Source organism: Asterias rubens, chromosome 4 (assembly GCF_902459465.1).
Source record: "Asterias rubens chromosome 4, eAstRub1.3, whole genome shotgun sequence".
NCBI classification, from domain to species: Eukaryota; Metazoa; Echinodermata; class Asteroidea; order Forcipulatida; family Asteriidae; genus Asterias; species Asterias rubens.
The window spans coordinates 11,091,551-11,114,496 of record NC_047065.1 but is presented as its reverse complement, the minus strand read 5'-3'; the positions used below and the strand labels follow the sequence as shown (position 1 = coordinate 11,114,496).

Here is a 22,946-nt window from a genome sequence, read left to right as displayed (position 1 = left end):
AAACCATTACTTGAAAACCTCTTCACCACACATTGATTCCCTTAGTTGAAAAAACCTCTTCACCACACATTGATTCCCTTATTTACAGAGCAAGTTGGATGAAGTGGTTGCTAAATTAGCAGCCTCTCAGAAGGCTGAGGAGGAGCAGAGAGGAGCTCTTAGAGCTATGGAGACAACGTCAACAAAGATGGAGACTGAGAGATTAAATCAACATGCTCATGAAGTTAGTATACTATCACAAAGTCTCAAAGTTTATAATTACACATTCAACCATACAACTAACAGCAATAATAGGATGAGGAACAAACAGGAAGGTTCAAGTCGATTTAGTCCAGTCAGTGTGAAATCATTGTATCTCGGGCATCACAGAAGGGCTTATACAGTATAGGACAAAAGGTGTTTTTGCACCGACACTGTAATATATAGCTCTTAAAATAATTTTTTTAATGAGAGATAACCTAACATCCCAAGGCCAGATGGCCACTTCAACATGAGGGCTACATTTAATCTTTTTGGGCTTTTAACCTAAATCAATTGCCATCAGGGGCATGTTGCCACCTACCTGTTCCTGGTGCTAAAACAGGGTTAACCCCTTCACAGTTTGTAAGGATTGAGGCATGGCTATCATCCACTAGGAGCCCGGGTGGTAGAGCAGAATGCACTACCTTTCCAATGTTTTAAGTAGCAATTATGGTAACTTCTTTGCTGATGTGCACAAGCGTCTTGACTGGGATTCGTACACACTCCGCTGCTGACATTACCAGAGCTTGGGTCTGATGAACTGGACCGCTCGGCCACAACATGCCAAAAAGCTCTATGATTATCTTGGCACAGAAGGGAAAGTGTCTACATCTCGAAGGAAACCACTTGTTGTATAGAGCTTTTTGGCGTGTCGTGGCCGAGCGGTCCAGTTCATCAGACCCAAGCTCTGGTAATGTCAGCAGCGGAGTGTTAAAAATGCTATTTATGTTCATACGCAACGTCAAATTCATGTCAAATGTTTTGTTGTATCCAGACTAAGAGAACTCAAGAGTACCAGATGAGAGCGGCAGCCATCGGACGAGAAGTTGATCTTGTGAAGACACAATGCAAACAGCAAGAGGAGAAAATAAGACAACTGCAAGAGCTACTGGCAAATCGAGAGCAAGAACACAGGTTGGTCTGTGACTGAACATCTTGGCTATCAGTCGGTGTAGTAAGGGTGAGGGATGCATGGGCAATCAAATACTAGAGCTACTGGCAAAAAGAGTGTAGGAACCTGGGCAGGTCTGTCGCTGAACAACTTGGCTATCAGTGGGGTGTAGTTAGGGTAAGGGATGCATGGGCAATCAATAACTAGAGCTACTGGCAAATAGAGAACAGGAACACAGGTGGGTCTGTGACTGAACACTTTGGGAATTAGTGGGGTGTAGTTAGGTTAAGAGATGCATGGGCAGTAAAATACTAGAGCTACTGGCAAATAGAGAACAGGAACACAGGTGGGTCTGTGACTGAACACCTTGGGAATCAGTCGGGTGTAGTTAAGGTAAGGGATGCATGGGCAATCAAATACTAAAGCTACTGGCAAATAGAGAACAGGAACACAGGTGGGTCTGTGACTGAACACCTTGGGAATCAGTCGGGTGTAGTTAAGGTAAGGGATGCATGGGCAATCAAATACTAAAGCTACTGGCAAATAGAGAACAGGAACACAGGTGGGTCTGTGACTGAACACCTTGGGAATCAGTCGGGTGTAGTTAAGGTAAGGGATGCATGGGCAATCAAATACTAAAGCTACTGGCAAATAGAGAACAGGAACACAGGTGGGTCTGTGACTGAACACCTTGGGAATCAGTCGGGTGTAGTTAAGGTAAGGGATGCATGGGCAATCAAATACTAAAGCTACTGGCAAATAGAGAACAGGAACACAGGTGGGTCTGTGACTGAACACCTTGGGAATCAGTCGGGTGTAGTTAAGGTAAGGGATGCATGGGCAATCAAATACTAAAGCTACTGGCAAATAGAGAACAGGAACACAGGTGGGTCTGTGACTGAACACCTTGGGAATCAGTCGGGTGTAGTTAAGGTAAGGGATGCATGGGCAATCAAATACTAAAGCTACTGGCAAATAGAGAACAGGAACACAGGTGGGTCTAGGGGGCTAACCAGGGATACACTGGTTTGGTCACGCCAGGTTGTGGGAACCGAGAACTGAGAGCAGCTTCAATAGAAAGACAAACAGGGAAGAAGCTCCAGCAGTGGTTTTCATGTTGCGCATAAATGTTGATTGCTTGGTTTAAATTGTTCTACTGGCAAAATGATTTGTGATAATTATCACTGGGGAAATTATTTATGGTTTGTCCTTAACAGGCAGCAGCTGGACTCCCTGTACAGACTGGACAGCAGAGAGCTTCAAGACGTCATCAATAAGGAGATAACAAGAGAACAGAACAAACATGAGCAAGAGTACAAGCTGTATAAAGAACGGTAAGCAACAAGTTTTGAAAGTAACACTGTGAACATAACCACGTTGACATCTGTTGCCCGTCGTTGTGTGCGGTGTACATGTAACTACATGTATATAGGATTTGAGGCATTGCATGGTGAGGTATCAATATATTTTTGGTTTGCGGTAACACCATGTGTGTATCTACTTGCCAGGTAGAGTTTGTTCTTAGAGAACTGTCTTGCTAACAAATGTAATTCTACTACCGCGGAGTAGATTGTTCGGGTGTTCGGGAGAATTCTCAGTTCTGAAAAGAACCATCCTGCTTATTAACTATTACCTGGGCGGATGGTATAGAAAAAGGCTGGGACTACTACTTTGCTTATAGGATCGTAATTAACTGTACTACCACGGAGTCAGTTCTTGGGTTGGTCTCAACGTTTCAACTAGCTTGCTCTAGTCATCGTCAGGAGACTGCATGTACCTCATATTTCTTTAAAAACTATTTTACCACTGACTCTTCTATCCCTTATTTATCTGACACTCCTGTAGTTTATAACATTGAGCCTGTCTATTTAGTTCCCATCTTTGTTCATATTTTTCCGGTCAACAGGATGGACACTCTGACCCGTCAGTATTCTGAGCTGGAAGATGAGTTTCGACTGGCACTTCAGATGGAAGCAGAGAGATTTAGAGAGGTAAGGCATCAGAACGCACAGAGCTTCAGTCAATAACACACTGGTTTAAAAGTAAAAATTATAATTATACATATCATCTAATATAGCGCATTTCACATAACTGTATCAATGCGCTTTATATTGGTGCCTTGGTCATTGGGCCAATAACATTCCTGTAATCTTTCTCAGCTCCCTGGGGAGTAAACAGCCCTGAGCTGCCCTGACGCTCAGAAGGCTTTTTCCAAACACAGTATCAACCTCTACCCTCGCAGTAGAAAGAAACAATAATAGTAAAGCATCTTGTTCAAGGACACAAGTGTTTTGGCTGGAATTCAAAACCAACACTCAGATGACTTAACCTCCAGAACTTGAATTGTTTGCACTTTACCACTCGGCCATGACACTCTACAAAAGCAACTGTGCATCTTTCCCATAGAGATATATATAAGAACTAGAGGGCGCACTGGCCTATAAACGCGCCCCGGTATGCGCGCAGGCGGCCATTTTCTAAGTTGACAAAACAGCCATCTCACAGCGTGTGTTTGTGCCGCCATTCTGTAAGTTGAACAAACAGCATCGCATTCATAAATACCTTAGAAAGTTTTGCTATTCCTATTGGTGGAGAGCGCGTCCTGTGGGTGTGTATAAACCTTTGTTTATGACCAGAAAAAAGTGTTGAAACATGGGCGATAACTTACCTCGACTTTGTCTTGGTAAAATTATCAAGAACCGGGCCTCGTTGGGTTTAAACCACTAGTTGAAAACCTCTTAACCACTCATTGATTCCCTTATTAACAAAGTATAACCGTCCACATTTTCAACATTCCCAATCGATACTTCTTTGTGGTAATTTGTAGCTTCAAGATTCCTTTGAGAGAGTTAGTCATGAGGCTTCCATGGCCAAGCAAGCGTTGTCGTCAACCACTAACAAAGAGCAGAGGACCTCTGGTGTAGTTACTGAACTCACTGCTGTAAGTCCCACAAAGATTTCACATCTTAATAATAATAATAATAATAATAACTAGTTCTAGAATAACCCTTTCAATGCGCTTTACATGTGTGCCCCAGTCACTCGGCCAATATTACATTCCTTTAATCTTTCTCAGCTCCTTGGGGAGTATACAGCCCGAGCTCCCGTGGCGTTCCAAAGGCTTTTTCATGCACAATATCAACCTCTACACACACGCAGGTACCCATTTATACCCCTTGGTGAAGAGAATCAGGTGTCATGACCGGGATTCGAACCCACACTTCGATGACTTAACAACCACAACATTGATCTTGACAAATCATTCTGTCACTAGCTTGAATTTAGACTGATTTATTCATCAATATTTGTTATTGGTTGGTTTTTAATGTTATGTGTTTGAAATAGATTTGTAATTATTTTTATAGACTTATTTGTGCATGCTCATATTTTTCTGTTCTCTCTTGTACTCTATTTTAAACTTTTAATGTTTGCTTTTATTTTATTTTTCCAAAAGATATTGTATTAATGTATTATTGTTAATTAATACAAATAACTTTATGAATATTTTGTATATTGATATTTCCTTCAATAGGCGGCTCATCCGCTTTTCGTTTGGTCAATAAATAAATAAAACCAACTGAATAAATAAATTTAGTGCAGAGTTTTAAAAAACCCTTATCAATGTAATCGTTATTATTGAAATGAAATAAAAGTATAAAGATTTCACAGAATTGTTGTTTTCATTTCGATGTCTTCAGTTGGTGAAGGAGCAGAAAGGCCGGATTTCCGAGTTGTCTAAATCTAAGCATGAGACTGCAGCTATGGCGAGGGTGAGCTGAATACAAACATCGCTTATCCTTCATGAAAGTACACTGATAGCAAGACAAGTTTTCAAAATAATTCAATCTACCCAGCAAGTAGATGTGCACTTAGTGTTACCACAAACCTGCTATATGGTGCGTTTAGCTACCCCGGGTCTACCACGCGTTGCTCACTCGGGTGAGCCCCTGACAAGAGCTAAACAAACGACCATTCACAGCTCTAGTAGTGACATCTTTACCTTGGGCCAGCCCCCAAGTGACCCACTCCACAAGCAGGGCACTAGGGGCTGATCTTTTGACGCCCCCTTGAATGGCGTCAAAAGCTATTCGAACACACCGGGTCAGAGCGGGGATGACCCAGGGAAGCTAAACGAACGCACCCATACATTGAGACCTCACCATGGAATGACTCAAATCCCATACAGCTTGACCTTGTTGAGTTGTCTACTGCATCAAACTCAAGTTCTTGTGTGAGAGTTCTAATCCCAGCCATTGCACTTGTATCCTCTTGAGCGCTTTATCGCTGAGTGTCCGCAAGAAGGGTTCTATGTCCTTCTTCCAGACACACAAAGCACTTTTTCTAGTAACATACAGCTATAAGCAATAAAATGGCTCGAGACAAGCCAATAATAGCACTGTCACATTTTTTTTGCTAGAATTCCCCTCAAAGACATGTTTTCCTATTCCCTTGCAGAGTTTAATCTTCCTTTAACAAATGAGTTAAAGAAAATCGATCAAACTTTCATGCTCTTGAAACAAAGTTTTCCACAGAAATCCCTTTCAACCTTGGTACGGTAGCATCTCTTTAGTCCCTCCTTCCGGGCAAACGACAATATGTTATCATTTGGCTGTTCCATTTCCCGCAGGACCGGATCCAGGGTACAGAATCCCAGTTGGAGGAGGCCAGGAGGAAACTGCTGCACTTTGAAGCCCTCCGGCAAGAGAAGAGCCGATTAGCTGCTCAAGTCGTTGCCCAGGAGTCGGTGATAGAGGGCCTAAAGGCTGAGAGAAAGTTATGGAGTCAGGAACTGGCTCAACAAGGTGAGCCCAAAAATATTTCACATATTTTCTTACTTTCAACAATATTACACAGTGATTATGGGTCCGTTTCGATTAGCTTCCATTAGCGTGAGCTAATCGAACGATCACTCACCCACTCGTGGTGACGACAGTGCACCTTGGGTCTGCCCCAAGCGACCAGCAACCGATTGGGCCGGTGATCTGGTGTTAAATCCAAGCCCTGTTTCATCCTGATTGATTTGATTTGGTAGACTTTTGGTCGTTCCCAAGTTTGTTCAGTAGTCCTGTTGCACTGCACTGACGTTACACGTGCGGCTGTTTAGGCAATGGTCTGAATGTATGGTACACCAATGGTTTTTGGAACAGTTCAATTTAAATGTACAGTGTAGATCTATATATTAAAACTAAAATCTGATATTTCATTTCAAATGGTGGTCGCGATAGAGCTTTTCTGTAATGGATAAACAATGCAAACAGATTCCAGAAACAGCCTAATTTCTGTTTTTTTGTTTTTGTTTTTTATGTCGTTAAAAAATCGGGAGCGAATACGTCGAAATATCTTTTAAATCATTGTGGTACTGGCTGCTAAGTATTTTAGCAATTTGGCTAGCTCACTGGTCAAGTGGAATTTTTTTTCTCTAGTATTGCATATACATGTAGGTTGTGCATGGGTTCCAATCCAACCTGGTGATTTGCCAGTGGATTTGTGTTCACAGAAGTCTGGAAAGTACTGAGTATACAGTGCTTAACCACATCAGTGAATGGGTAGAAACCAAATTATAACAAGATGATGATTTTCTTGGTTAGGTTCATCCCTGGCCCAGGATAGAGGGAGACTGGAGGCTCGTATCGAGGCTCTGACTGCTGAAGTATCCTCCTTAAAGAAGCATTCTGAGCGAGACAATGACGCCTTGAAGATAAAGACTAAGATGCTGGATGATCAGACAGATACAATCAGGAAACTCAAAGAGGTAATAAAAATAATAATAATAGGGGCTTTTTATATACATGTGTAGCACTCATATCCGTCACTCAGTGACGCTTAAGGCGCTTCAGCATTCAGTATTTTCCTGCAAAGTATATGGGACTACTTTTAATTATGAGACCTACTTCTTTTACATAGCACCATGTACATGTAATGGCTTTATTTACAAGGTGCACTATGCAGCCAAGTAAACCAGGAACACCTGGTTAAACCCCTTCTCTTTTCGACAAGTGCACTGTTTTTTGTTACGTGCGTTACAGAACACACAGGACCAATGGCTTGACGTCCCGTCTGAAGGAGGAAGCATCATGGTTAAGTGTCCTGCTTAAGGACACATGTGTCACAATTGGGATTTGAACCCACACACTGCTAATCAGAAACACCAGAGTTTGAATCCGGTGCTCTTAACCGCTTGGCCAGGTTAGAGGAAGACTGGATGTGTTTATATTGAATAACTGTGGTCATTAAACTTGGTGGATGAGCAGTTCATCTGCATGGGGCATTCAGCGACGTGACTGGTTTGTGCATGATCCAATTAAGCCCACTGTTTGGAAAAGGAATTACATATATACATGTACATGTAGTTTATTGTATACGAACATGTATACCTTTGGTTTTTGGAACTATTTGATTGCATGTACATGTACATGTACATGTATCCTATTGTACAAATAAACTAACCTGTGGAAAATTCATTTCAAGAGGTGGAAACTCTTCCAAATTATATTTTGCAAATTTGTGATATCAAAATTCGTATTTCGCATTCACATTTGCAGGAAGTATGAACCAAGCTTACTGGTTGTAAAGGGTTATGTGAGTGTGCTAGTTATGTGCTCGTCCATTGGTAGATGTGACTCAAGTGGTTGTTAACCATACTGGTAATGGAATTTTGATAATTTGTGTTTGCAACTCAGGGCCTGGTTGAGCGAGATGAAGAGATCAAGAAAGCCCGAGAGGAGTCTCTACGTCTTCAGCGCAGCCTTGAGGAGCAACTAGCCAGTGAGCAATCCATCAATCAAGACACTGTGGAGGAGGTGGAGAGGTTGAAAGATAGGAAGGAGGAATTAAAGGGGCAAGCGGCTGACTTGCAGGCGGAGCTGGAGGAGAGCAAGCGAGCTTATAGGTGGGTAGATCGAAGGAGTCCCTTTAAAACAAAATCTGTTTGAATTATGAGAAAGCGCCAATAGAGAAAGAGGCTAAAGTGAAACATCCTTTTCATCTGACAACTAACACCTGTTATCTTCATGTAATTCATTTTCCCGGCAGTGGACTTAATGGACCCTTCCCTTGAAATATGCCAATTACATTCACGCATGCGTACAGACCCTGTTGGTTGGGAAACACCATAGAGTTGTGCACTAAGCAGATGCGCAATCGCGTCTGCGTCCTGCACCCATTAGCCGTGTACAAAACAGCCCGATATTCCCTCATTTTGCCAACCAAAACGTTAGTGCGCACGCGCTATGTGCAATTTACATATTTCATGGGAAGGGTCTATTGGATCATGCTCAAACCAGTAGAGTTGCCGACTGCCCAAGGCGGATTACATGTACATTGTAACTGCTCATCCATTAAGTTGAATGACCAAAGTTTATGCAACACACCCACTCTGTGAAAAGGATTTATATTTTCCAAACTCGGAAATTCTTTAATGGAGCTTCCCTGTAATGGATAAACAATGTTAAACAGATTCTATGTTGAAGTAGATAAACAGCCTAATTTCTTTTGTGTGTGAATTTTTGCATAGAATGATGGCATGTCTGGGCTGAGCAGTCCAGTGCGCTTGACTCAAGCAAAATTGTTGGGTTACATGTAGGTTCGAATCCTGTTCATGATACTTGTGTCTTTCAGGAAGACACTGATGACTGATATCATAACCCAGGAATATATGTATCACATTGGTAGTGATAGACGGATTCCGCTCCGTGTGTCACGTGACCTATAGTGGGTATTGGAAGTAAACAAACACGGCGTACTGCATGTAAACCTGCGTTAAAAAGCATAATTACTGTTGCAATTTTTGGCTCAAAAAAGGACTAAATTCTCGAATATACAAAAGAATATTCCTCAACAATGCCAGTATGGGTAAACACAGTTCCACCTAATAGGAAATTCCAAGAGAATTTTCACACGATGTCATGTGTTTGTGTTCGGAAAGTGTGGTTGTACAGTGCCCTTATTTTAATGATTTTGATGCCAATATTTTCAATAAAAATCTCATTAAGAGGCTGCAAATCCCTTTATTCTTACCTTCAAAATATTTGATTAGAAGGGGTAGCTGTCAGCTATGAGAAGGACAACTCTGCGATCTCCCTTATCACAGACCAACTTCATGCCGTGCACAAGGCAAAATCTACGGCGCGTGAGCTAGCTCAAAGCTCAGTAATTTACGTAGTCTAACTATACTCTCAACAGAAATTTTTGTTGTTGTAGAATACTGGGAACACCAAACAACAAATTTGATTTAAATCAATGTCACAATATTCAACTTTATAAAAAGGGCTTCGTTTTTTGGTATAAGTGTTATTTATTGAAAATACAGCCAGTTATGGTCCATCAGTAGATGAGTCTTCCCATGTAATTACAGTGTAGCTGTGTTTTGCTATACCCACTATAGGTCACGTGATCACATGTAAACATTGGTAGTGCAATTGGTCTATTGCTGACGCTGAGTAGCTACTTATGCTGCCAGTTTTGCTGGTGCTGTTTACTCCTTAGGAGTCAAGATGGTTTCAGGCAAGATGACGGCCAGGTTAACAGGGTGAATAGAGTAGAGTTTCATGGCCGAGTAGTTAAGAGCATCAAATTAAAGTTCTGTTGGTTAAGTCACCAGAGTGTGGGTTCGAATCCCGGTCGTGACACTTGTGTCCTTGAGCAAGATACTTTGCTACGATCGCTTCTCTTCACCCAGGGGTAAAAGTGGGTACTTGCGAGGGTAGAGGTAGTTACTGTGTATGATGCGGCAGCTTGGGCTGTATACTCCTCAGGGAGCTGAGAAATATTAAAGGGATGTTTTTTTTTTATGCAAGTCGCCTGACACTCAAGGCCTGAAGGCCACTTCAAGATGTGGGCTACAATTAATTTTTTTACAGAGGCCATTGCCACCTACTACTAGGGCTGAAACAGGGTTGCCCCTTTTACAGTCCATACGAATGTAGGCTTGGGTATCATCAGTTCGAAGCCTGGCCTGTAGAGCAGAAAGCACTACCTCCCAAATTTTATGAAGCAAGTGTCACAACCGGGATCCGAACCCACACCCTGCTGATCAAACACCAGTGCTTGAATCCGGTGCTCTTAAACCCCTAGGCCATGACACTTACTGGTTTGTACATAATCAAATTAGGTCCACTGTTTGGAAAAGAAAATACATGGAGGTAACAGGTGTGAGTTGCCAGATGAAAAAAAAATGATGTTTGATTCTGGCCTCTTTCTTTATTGGAGCTTTCCCATCAATGATGTTAGTCTCTATTTCAAGTCTGTAATTGTTGTTGTCTGTGCTCAGGTCCCTGGATAACAAGTGGAAGGAGAAGGGTGATCTGATCAGTCAGCTTGAGACGCAGGTACGTCAGGTCAAGGTGAACTTTGACACCAAAGAGAAGAAGATGAAGGAAGAGAGAGACCAAGCGGTACAAGCAGAAAAGTAAGTTTACGTTGAATGAAACTAGCGTTATCAGGTTTGTGATAGCACCATGTGTAAATCTCTTTAAATGGGGCAAGTTAGGGATGAGATTGTTCAGACTTTTGGCTGAATTCAGACCTTTTATGTCAGCCTGGTAAAGAAAATCAGACAATATTTTTTTCCCACAAATAAAGAGAATGGCTCATTGGTCTACTTATCTAGTGTGGAATCTATAACCCCAGGGGTTACCAAACAATAGAAATGGCATCATTTCGACATACCTTTGAAGTTGTAACCAAGTTTCAGACTTTTCGTTAGTAATGACTCTCACCCCTGCCAAGTACATGTAAAGAAGCAAATATAATTTACAGAATCCTCCAGCCTGGCAACAGGCACAGGAGCAGCTAATGTAGGCCTGGAATAGATAGGCCAAAAATCAAACATACGTAGCATCTTTAAATTTTTATTATTTAGCATTGGTTGCATGGGAGCTTAGCTTGGTGCCTTCCAATTGTGCCACTACCATGACTACTACTAAAAATGAAGGGTGCCCTCAATACTGATACCATAATCACCAATATAATCATTGATTCAAACAGCATTACACGTACATGCAGCAGACTATGCTACTCAATTCAACCCATAAGTGTTGGAATTTTGATTGATTTTAGAAGTCAGACTTTGCAAGATAGGCCTTTTTTCCATAGAGCTGTGTAAACTTTTTTGACTGACAACCTTTTACCTTTTACCAGTTTAGGTTTTTAGATACAAGTGATATGAGTCACATTATTTGCACAAACATAACTAAAAAAACACTCAGCATTTCATAGAGCAGTTTTAATAACATTAATAATAGACCGTTTTTATATAGCGCTTTTCCACCCAATGAGTGTCTCAAAGCGCTTCCGACATTATTACCCCTGGTCACTGGGCCTTAAATCATTCCATAAACGATCTCAGCTCCCTGGGGGAGTGTACAGCCTGTGCGCAATATATACGCTACTCGGCTAAACCAATCACAAGAACCATCTCTGCCCTCACAGGTACCCATTTACATCTGGGTGGAGAGAAGTAATTATAGTTCTAGGTGTCTTGCTCAGGGACACAAGTGTCACAACCGGGATTCAAACCCACACGCTGCTGAACAAAAGCATCAGAGCTCGAGTTCGGTGCTCTTATCCACTCGGCCGCGACACCCCACTTTTAAACATTTCCACTTTCATAGACGAATGCTTAGACAAAATGAATGTACTTTTAGATACTTTCAAACATGGACACAAATATCTATATTGATAATTGGTAATTGTCAAAGACTAGTCTTCACAGTTGGTGTATCTCAACATATGCATAAAATAACAAACCTGTGAAAATTTGAGCTCAGTCGGTGATCGAACTTGCGAGATAATATTAAATGAAAGAAAAAAACACCCCTGTCACACAAAGTTTTAGGCCTTTAGATGGTTAATTTCGAGACCTCAAGTTCTAAATCTGATGTCTCGAAATTAAATAAACTATGGCACTTCAGAGGGAGCCGTTTCTCACAATGTTTTTTACCATCAACCTCTCCCCATTACACTTTATCAAGTAAGGTTTTACGCTTATAATAATTTTCAGTATTTACCAATAGTGTCCACTGCCTTTAATAAGGACCAAGGTTTCCTGTCCTACTACTAGGAATAGATTCTCTATAATCATCTACTCCATCCTATGTTACTCAAGTCATCCAACCATAACTTTCATAAATATATAGGCTTGTCCCCTTCTGTTGCAATGAAACCTTGTGCAGTTTTTATGTAATTGATCAGTCTTTAAGTGATGCTACAAATCTTCCTTGTTTAACAAATGTCTTTGAAACACTTTGCTGTAAAGTTTCAATTTCCTTGGGACTTACATGAGGATATGGGAAGCACTCCATGCATCACTGACATCCAATGTCACATCGAGCGACAACATTTGTCATGATAAATGACTTCCACCAGATACAAATGTTCAAATTTAAAAAACGGAAAAGCTAATATTCCCAACGGTTGAATTGCAACTGATGTAAAAATAGACAGCAGAACGGGATTCAACTTTTATAGAAGACTAAAAAAGAGAGCCATTTATTTGAGGAAGGACTTTTAAGTCGAACCATTTGATGCATAGTCTGGGAGATGTTCCTCGTGGGAATTGGTGACAGACATCGTGTGATTTATTCATGATACGTTCTTTTCTGTTAATCTTCAAAACGAACAACATGGGATTAGAAATCAGATGTTATTTGTGGCGTTTCCTTCATTCCTTTTTAAAGTGTACTTTCCAATATGAGTAGTAGTTATAAGGGGAAAGCTATTAAATAGAATAGAAAGTTATCCTACTGATAGAAAATGTATAAAGGCTTTGACCAAAACTTGATACAAAATTGCTCTGAGCAATCTGAATCTAAACTATATAGACCCTTTGCACAACGCGAAACGCACCTCCTAAAGCAACTTTTTGTCCGTCATGACAAGGGTCAAAGTAACACTTGTGGGGGTGCTAAACACACATATTTTGCATGACTGTGTAAACAATGAGTGACCTTTGTTGAAACTTTCTGATCAATTGGAGGCGCTCGTCATAGTGCCTCCAATCAGAAAGTTTCACTAAGGGTCACTTGTTGTTAACTATACACAGTCATGTAAAATATGTTTCTACTTTTCGAAATGAATTTTTTTCAGGTTAAAGGAACACGTTACCTTGGATCGGTCGAGTGGGTCTTTGAAAAGCGTTTGTAACCGTTGGTTATGAAATGCATATGGTTTGAAATATGTTTTAAAAGTAAAAAACAATGAGTCACACAAATTTGCCTTGAAATTGTGTGGTTTTCCTTTTACTTTGCGAACTAACACGGTCGGCCATTTATGGTTGATTTTAATTCATTCTGTCGACGGTGTTAGTCGACGAGGTAAAAGGAAAACCAAGCATTTTATAGCAAACAGTTACAAACACTTTTCAAAGACCAGCTCGTCTGATCCAATGTAACGTGTTCCTTTAAGTTTATGGTATCTACCTACATGTACAACTATACAGGTTTTAAGGCCTGGAACTTCATCTTTGAGAGGGCTACCCCATTTATTTAAATTAATTATTCTCAGGTTTGTTTTGTTGTGTTATACCTACAACTATATAGGATAGCAGGCTTTAAAATTCTTTCTTTGAGAGGGCAAGGCCATTTTCATTTTGCAAAGGGCATTTCCATGAGAAACTTTTGAAGGGCAACAAAGCCAAGACCATGAGCACCAAGGCCATGGCCTCCGATGTCTGCGTGTTCCAATTAACGAACGTATACAGTCCCTTTAAACATTGGTAAAGCCAACCACCTGTTGGTAAAAGACGTTTGATCCTTGGTGTATAGCGACGCATAGCGACGCCGGGAAATGGTTTAATTAGAGAAGGAAATGAGGTGGGTCAATCTGGAGTCAAGCGACGTTCTAGGGTTCTAAAGGGGTTGCCCTGAATTAGAGGGCAAAATATGTTTGCTTGTGTGAAGTGCTTGTTGCTTTTTGTGGGTGGGAGAGGAGGATTGGTTCAGGGGGAGGAGGGTTGTCGATTAGAGATTAAATGAAATGATTAGATTATTAGTCATTATAAGGCGACAGCAATTAGTCATTAAGATCGTAGGAATAGATTTTTATTTGAATTGATTCTGTTAAAAAAAGATCTTTCCAAACGATAGACCATCATGAAGTGGTTATTTCATTATAGACTAATCTTTTCCAGTTAAATTGCCCTTACATGTATATTTTTTTTGTGTATGACACATTGTGTCTCTGTATTAGTAACTAACACTGCATGTCACACTCAGATTACACACCTGCACAATGAAGCAATCCAAGTGATTACTGCTTGTTTATAATGTGAACTTAAAGATGCAAAAAAATAGAATTAGCTTTTGTCAACTGTTTACCAACCAAAAGGACCTTTATACATGTATGCAAACAATAGTAAATGGCTTACATAGGTAATTTACTAGGTATCAAGTATTTGAGAGCTGTTGATAGTATAAAATATTGTAAGAAATGGCTCCCTCTGAAGTGACATAGTTTTTGAAAAAGAAGTAATTTTTCACAAATTTTATTTCAAGACCTCAGAAATAGATTTTGAGGTCTCGAAATCAAGCATCTGAAAGCACACAACTTTGTGTGACAAGGACGTTTTTTTATTAAAATATCTGGCAACTTCGATGACTCATTGAGCTCAAATTTTCACAGTTTTTTTGTTATGCATGTTGAGATACATGTACACATCTAGTGAGAAGACTGGTCTTTGACAGTTATTGATAGTGTCCAGTGTTTTAATAGCGTTGAAGGAGTGATGGGGTGGGAGGGGGGCAGGGGCGTGAAATGTCGTAAATAGACACATGTATCAAGTTCTTGGTTTAGGAAACATGCCTTGATGGTTATCAGCTTCATCTTGATGGCACAAACCTATCTCCGGGCTCAAACATGGACAGGTAAATTGCATCTCATGTAAACATTTCCGGAAATATGGACCATGCCCGAAGGAAAAAATAAAACCTGACCCGTGTAGGTAAAAATTGATATTTCCTGCTATTGATGAAGCAAATTGTGATAGACGGGTGATTGGTTTAAGCTGTAGGCTTACCTTTATTTGTGGAGTGCTGTTGCTGAGTGTACTAGTGCGCTGGACTCAAGTTCTGGTGCTGTCAAGAGTGTGGGTTCGAGTCCCGGTCATGGCATTTGTAACTGCTGAGCTTGTTTGATGGGATGTCATTGGTCATACACGTTTGGATGCAAATTGTGGATAAATAGCTGTAGGCACTGGAGACTTTTGGTACTTACTTGTTTACAAGCAACGGAGAGCTGTTGACATTTTGAGAAACAGCTCCTAAAACGGTTTTCAAGACCACAGTGCTTTTCCACTTTTAAAATATTTTAATTTTATTTCAAGACCTCAGAATTTCTGAGCATCGAAACCAAGCATCTGAAAGTACACATTTTCGTGTGACAATGGTGATTTTTCTTTCAGTATTATCTCTTGAGGTATTGAAATCAAGCATCTGAAAGCACACATTTTCGTGTGACAATGGTGATTTTTTTTCTTCAGTTTTATCTCGCAACTTTGTTGACCAATTGAGTTAAAATGTTGAGATACACCAAGTGAGAAAACTGGTCTTTGACAATTACCAAAGGTGTCCAGTGTTTTTAAAGTCTGCACCATGTGCACATGTAGGTCACAGGCCTGTATGCTTAAATTTTTGAAAGGGCAAGGGCACCAAGGCATTTTCTCTTTGGCAAAGGGCACTCTATGAGGAAATTGTAAATATCTAGTGGAGCATTTCAAGGGCACCAAGGCAATGGCAAGGGGCAATGGAGGCAATCGCCTCTGTTGCCTCAGTGAAGTATCATGCCCGAGGTCGGCCCCTGTATTCAATAAAATGTTCCTATTTTCTTTCCAAGGATTAAACGAAATGCTTGGTAGGGTCACACAAGGTGCAGCTTCTGGTATTAATTTGACAATTACATGTGTACCAAATGTTGTACCAAATGTTGTCAGGTGGCTTTAAATAGATCATTGTATCTAGACCAAAATGGGGAGTGGGAGGCTTGCAATTTTTTTTCCAGCTGTTCCTCATTTTTTAAGCTAAATCTGTACTCAAAGTAGACCCAATTCCATGTATCAAGTTACAACATTTCCTGCAAATTTACTTAGGGGAAACTTGTGTGTTATCTCGATGGGAAAATGTTTGACAGAGTAGACTTCAGTGAGATTAGGGATTGGTGGCAGGTGACTCAGTGTCTTTTTGTACCTGGGAGGAATCGTACAGTGTGTATGGCTTTATGGATACACTTGAGCAAACGAAAAGACCCCCTCCTTCGATGCAAGATTGCATGAAAGCTGACTGAATGGTTTCAAAAATGTTTTGTCATGATTGTTCTATACTTAAAGGCAGTGGACACGATTGGTAGTTACTCAAAATAATTGTTATCATAAAAAACTTAATTGCTAACAAGCAAATGGAGAGCTGTTGATAAAGTATAAACCGTTGTGAGAAACGGCTCCCTCTGAAGAAACGTTAATTTTGAGGAAGAAGTAATTTGATTTTGAGACATCAGAATTCGATTTTGAGGTCCCGAAATCAAGCATCTGAAAGCACGCAACTTTGTGTGACAAGGGTGATTTCCTTCCATTTTTATTTCGCAACTTCGATGACCAATTGAGTTCAAATTTTCACAGGTTTGTTATTTTATGCATATGTTGGGATATACGATTTAAGAATTCTGGTCCTTGACAATTACCAATAGTGTCCAGTGTCTTTAACTTGAGAGGTCCAGTGCATCTTACTCTTGAAGTTCTGGTGGCTGGGTTTGAGTCCTGTTCAAGATACTTTTGTCCTTGAGAAAAACACTTAACTATTATTGCTTATCATCACCCAGGAATACAAGAGTTGAAATTGTTAATGTGCTGCCGGTGCTGCATACTCCTAAGGAGATAAGATAGAATGCTAAAGCAAAATTTGTGCCAAATTTGTGCAACAATGGTGGTTTTTTTCTTCCATAATTTTCTTGCACCTTCAATGACCAATTGAGCCCAAATTTGCACATATTTTTTATTTTATGCTTTTGTTGGGAATGGGATACATGTACATAAAGAGTACTAGTCTTTGAGAAAATTACCAAATGTGTCAAGTGCCTTTAAATGAAAAATTATTGATTTGATGATTTAAAATTGTATCACTAGAGCTGCTTTGGAGAGATTACATCAGGCTGATGATGCGTTCACTCGACAACTCCAGTCAGTAAAGAGACACCATGAGGGAGAGGTGGAAGAGATGAGGGTAGAGATGCAGAGAGAGATTGATGCTGCTAATCAGAGGGTAAGATATGGAGGTATAGGGGGGACCAAAGGGGGCAATAGGGGGACAAAGTGTAGATGGGAAGAGAAGGGTGTGTTGAGTTGTCAGCTGGGGACAGTGAAGAGACACCTTGGGGGGGGAGGTGGAAGAGATGAGAGTAGAGATGCAGAGAGAGATTGATGCTGCTAATCAGAGGGTAAGATATGGGGGTATAGGGGGGACCAATGGGGGCTGTAGGGAGGACCAGGGGTAGAGGGGAAGAGAAGGGTGTGTTGAATTGATAGCTAGAAGCGGTGAAGAGACACAATGAGGGTGAGCTGGAAGAGATGAGAGTAGAGATGCAGAGAAAGATTGATGCTGCTAATCAGAGGGTAAGATATGGGGGCTAGAGGTACCAAACGGGTCATGGGGGGGGCAAGGGTAAAGGAGAAGAGAAGGGTGCGTGAATTGATAGCTAGAAGCGGTGAAGAGACACAATGAGGGTGAGATGGAAGAGATGAGGGTAGAGATGCAGAGAAAGATTGATGCTGCTAATCAGAGGGTGAGATATGGGGGTATAGGGGGGGGGGGCGAAAGGGGGGCTATAGGGAGGACCAGGGGTAGAGGGGAAGAGAAGGGTGTGTTGAATTGATAGCTAGAAGCGGTGAAGAGACACAATGAGGGTGAGATGGAAGAGATGAGAGTAGAGATGCAGAGAGAGATTGATGCTGCTAATCAGAGGGTAAGATATGGGGGCTAGAGGTACCAAACGGGTCATGGGGGGGGCAGGGGTAAAGGAGAAGAGAAGGGTGTGTTGAATTGATAGCTGGAGGACACCATGAGGGAGAGGTGGAAGAGATGAGGGTTGAAACGCAGAGATAAATTGATGCTGCTAATCAGAGGGTAAGATATGGGGGTATAGGGGGAGGACCGAAAGGGGTCATAAGTGGACCAGGGGTAGAGGGGAAGAGAAGGGTGTGTTGAGTTGTCAGCTGGAGACAGTGAAGAGACACCTTGGGGGGAGGTAGAAGAGATGAGGGTAGAGATGCAGAGAGAGATTGATGCTGCTAATCAGAGGGTAAGATATGGGGGTATAGGGGGGACCAAATGGGGGCTATAGGGAGGACCAGGGGTAGAGGGGAAGAGAAGGGTGTGTTGAGTTGATAGTTGGAGATGGTGAAGAGACACCATGAGGGAGAGGTGGAAGAGATGAGGGTAGAGATGCAGAGAGAGATTGATGCTGCTAATCCGAGGGTAAGATATGGAGGTATAGGGGGGACCAAATGGGGGCTATAGGGAGGACCAGGGGTAGAGGGGAAGAGAAGGGTGTGTTGAGTTGTCAGCTGGAGACAGTGAAACAATTATTTGTTTTCATCAAGTTTTAAGATAAGGATCTTATAAACAGAAAGAAACTACATAGATTGATTATGAGAGGGTGAATCACTCCAAAATGGTTTTGTTAATTTGTTTTGTGTTTTTACTATTTGGGGTGATTTAAAGGCACTGTAGCTATTGGTTATTACTTGAAATAATTGTTAGCATAAAAACTTACTCTGTAACAAACAATGGAGAGCTCCCTATGAAGTAATGCAGTTTTCGAGAAAGAGCATATTTTCCACTTAAATATTTATCTTTAAAGACACTGGACACTATTGGCAATTGTCACCTCAGCATCGCAACATATGCATATAACAGTTGCGAGATAATTATGAATGAAAAAAACACCCTTTTCACACGAAGTTGTGTGCTTTCAGATACTTAAGATACGTCAAAATCTTATTCTTAGGTCTCGAAATCAAATTCATGGAAAATTACTTCTTTTTCCGTTACTTCAGAGGGAGCCGTTTCTCACATTGTGTTATACCATCAACAGCTCCCCATAATACTCATAACCAACTAAGGTTTTGTGCTAACAATAATTTTAAGTAATTACCAATAGTGTCCACTGCCTTTGATACATGTAAAAGTAACCTCACATATCAAGCTGTTTGACTGAGGGTTTGATTTATTTCAGGTCTTGACAGTAGAGGATGAAATGAGACATCTTCTGTCCGAGTCTGACAATCAGAAACGAGTCATGGAAGACAAGGTGAAGAAACTGACCAGTGCTTTCAAGGATCTGACGCAGGGACTGTCATGATGCGGAGTCCTAGTCCTGATCCCAGTGTCCCAACCAACGCAAGAGGCACCTGGTGTTCAGATATTCTGGTACATTTTGTAATTGTTGAAACTGATTCTGAGGGACCAGTTCCTGTGAGCTGCTTAATGAAGATTTAAACATTGGTGCTATCCACATGTTCCGTCCAAATCAGACATTTTAAATTCATGTTCATTTCGGTGTTCTGGTCCTACCATGGAGGCCAATGTCCTCACATACTTGCAATGCACAATCAAGATTGCACACAAACAAACATCTGATGAATATTAAGTTAGACCTATTTAACAATATCGTCACAAAAACTAATTAATATAATGAATGTCTCGGCTGATCATAGAGGTGATGGATACGGTATAGTATGAAGAATTAGAGGTATCTTTTTGTTTTGCATCGAAAGTGATTGCCTTCTCCTACCACTCCTTAGTCTTGGTGCAAGACGTTTCTCGTTTCCTTTTCACGCACACCGCGGCCAATTCACCGACAGCGCGCGCGCCGACTCACCTGACTTTAGTTCACTCACCGCCCTGGGGCGGTGAGTGGACTAAAGTCAGGTGAGTCGGTGCGCGCGCTGTCGGTAATTGGCCGCGGTGTGCGGAACGAGAAACGTCTTGCACCAAGACTAACCACTCCTTAGTTTGATGACATTGGATTCTTATTTGTAGTTTTTAAATGAAAGGTTGCAAAAATATGGTCACATCCAGGAAGATTGATTTCTCTGAATGGAGTGCTTTCTAATGTCATCCACATGAATTATTTAATTAAGGAGGATCGGCTTTTTCTAAACTGTTGATTCATTGCGGTAGATCTTGTTGATTTGGTAGGAAAGCCATTTGACAGGGCTCTTCCATCTTTAATGGAGAGGGAAAAATCTGACGTTATGTACGAGTCAATGGTTTTCCTTTGTATCTTGACACGGATGCAATGATTCTATCTGCTCAGAAAGCACAAGATTTTTTTTTCTTCTGGAGACCCAAGTTGAAGTGCCTTTATTTAAACAAAGTTAATCTTTAGTCAAGTAGAGTTTGAGCATATGTAGAAACTCCTGAGGTGTTAATGTTCGTAGCATTCTGAATGTTTTATGCATGGTGTAGTGTAGAATGGTACTATATTCAATGCCATATTCTTCAATATCCTATAACTTAATGCCTTAGTACTTCATGCCCTAGTACTCGATTCCCTAGTACTTGATGCATTCTCTATTACTAGATGACCTTACTAAATGCCCTAACCTGCAATGCCCCAGTTCTTCAATGCCCTAGTCTCCAATGCCCCCGACCCAATGCCCTTGTACTAAATGCATTTATCTCAGTGCCAGCCCTTGTCTCGTCTTTAACGCACTGGTCAGCAATGCCCTAACTCACTGCCCTAGTAGCCAATGCCCCATTCTCCAATGCCTATGTACTCAATGCCCTAGTCTATAATGCCCTGGTACTCAATGCCTTAGTATTCAATGCCTCCACCAGTGCCCTAGTACTCAATGCCCCAGTCTCTAATGTCCTAGTATTCAATTCCTAACTCACTGCCATTGCACTCAATGCCCCAGTCTGTAATGCCTTGTTACTCAATGCCCTAGTCTCCAATGCCCTAGTATTCAATGCCCCAGTCTGTAATGCCTTGGTACTCAAGGCCCTAGTCTCTAATGCCCTAGTACTAATGTCTCAGTACTCAATGCCCTAACTCACTGCCCCAGTCTCCAATGCCCTGGTACTCAATGCCTTATATAGCAGTCAATGCCCTAACTCACTGCCCTAGTACTCAATGCCCAAGTCTCCAATGCCCTAGTCTCTAATGCCCTAGTAATCAATGTCTTAGTACTCAATGCCCTAACTCACTGCCCCAGTCTCCAATGCCCTGGTACTCAATGCCTTATATAGCAGTCAATGCCCTAACTCACTGCCCTAGTACTCAATGCCCAAGTCTCCAATGCCCTAGTCTCTAATGCCCTAGTAATCAATGTCTTAGTACTCAATGCCCTTACTCACTGCCCTAGTACTCAATGCCCCAGTCTCCAATGACACAGTACTCAATGCCTTATATAGTATTTGATGCCCTAACTCACTGCCCTAGTACTCAATGCCCAAGTCTCCAATGCCTAGGTACTCAATGCCCTAGTCTATAATGCCCTAGTACTCAATGCCTTAGTATTCAATGCCTCCACTCACTGCCCTAGTACTAAATGCCCCAGTACTCAATGCCCTAACTCACTGCCCCAGTACTCAATGCCCCAGTCTCCAATGCCCTAGTATTCAATGCCCCAGTCTGCAATGCCCTAGTACTCAATGTCCCAGTACTCAATGCCCGAACTCACAACCCTAGTACTCAATTCCCAAGTCTCCAATGCCCTAGTACTCAATGCCTTATATTGTATCCAATGCCCTAACTCACTGCCCTAGTACTCAATGCCCAAGTCTCCAATGCCCTGGTACTCAATGCCCTAGTCTTTATTGCCCTAGTAATCAATGTCTCAGTACTCAATCCCTTAACTCGATGCCCTAGTCTCTAATGCCCTAGTTCTCAATAATTTATATAGTATCGAATGCCCGAACTCAGTGCCCTAGTCTCCAATGCCTTGGTTCTCGATGCCCTAGTGTCTAACGCCCTAGTACTCAATGCCCTAGTCTGAAATACCTTTGCACTCAATGCCCTAGTCTCTAATGCTCTATTACTAAATGCCCCAACTCACTGCCCTAGTACTCAATGCCCCAGTCTCCACTGCCTTGGTTCTCAATGCCCTAGTCTCCCATGCCCTAGTTCTCAATGATTTATGTAGATTTAGTAACAAAAATTTATATAGTATCGAGTGCCCTAACTCACTGCCCTAGAACTCAATGCCCCAGTCTCACATGCCTTGGTACTCAATGCCCTAACTCACTGCCCCAGCCACCAATGCCCCAGCCTCCAATGCCTTGGTACTCAATGCCCTAGTCTGTAATACCTTTGTACTCAATGCCCCAGCCACCAATGCCTGGGTACTAATGCCCTTGGCCAGAATGCCCTAGTACTCAATGCCTTAGTATAGAATACCCTAACTCACTGCCCTAGTACTCGATGCCCCAGTCTATAGCTTGGCTTATATAGTTGATGTAGATATTGTTGTACATAGTATTTATTTCATTGTCAACAAATGAATATAAATTGTTGACAGTTTTAAAAATGTAGACCATTATTTATAGAAGAAGATAGTGTAGAACAATAAAGCACATAGTACAATGTGTATAATATTATGAAACTTACAAGTGTTGTTTTCATTTTCTTTATTGAAGTGTGGGGACAAATACAAGGGCCAAGTCCATTATTTTTATCAAGGTTTTACCGAAATTTTATTCACTAATTTCAATTGAAAAAAAAACAAGGGGGCAAGTCCAGCATTGAGATTTGTGACTCATGAACTCAAAAATAGTATTAACACAAAAGACTCATCAAAGTTTTGTTGTTGTTTTATTGCAACATAATT

The 22,946-nt window shown here is 41.3% G+C and overlaps 1 protein-coding gene across 1 annotated transcript in view; it reads left to right on the top strand.

Annotated features, from left to right (window-relative positions):
* The window catches only part of LOC117288921 (leucine-rich repeat and coiled-coil domain-containing protein 1-like), a 32,762-nt gene extending 12,852 nt beyond the window's left edge, over positions 1-19,910 (top strand). Inside the window, exons 12-23 of the mRNA XM_033769795.1 lie at positions 89-223; positions 1,016-1,155; positions 2,350-2,466; positions 3,039-3,123; positions 3,960-4,073; positions 4,831-4,902; positions 5,760-5,934; positions 6,721-6,884; positions 7,813-8,021; positions 10,401-10,538; positions 17,241-17,376; positions 19,349-19,910. Coding sequence (XP_033625686.1) covers positions 89-223; positions 1,016-1,155; positions 2,350-2,466; positions 3,039-3,123; positions 3,960-4,073; positions 4,831-4,902; positions 5,760-5,934; positions 6,721-6,884; positions 7,813-8,021; positions 10,401-10,538; positions 17,241-17,376; positions 19,349-19,474 — 1,611 coding nt within the window. The 3' untranslated portion in view covers positions 19,475-19,910. The remainder of the gene's footprint in view (positions 1-88; positions 224-1,015; positions 1,156-2,349; positions 2,467-3,038; positions 3,124-3,959; positions 4,074-4,830; positions 4,903-5,759; positions 5,935-6,720; positions 6,885-7,812; positions 8,022-10,400; positions 10,539-17,240; positions 17,377-19,348) is intronic.
* Positions 19,911-22,946: the final 3,036 nt, after the last annotated feature.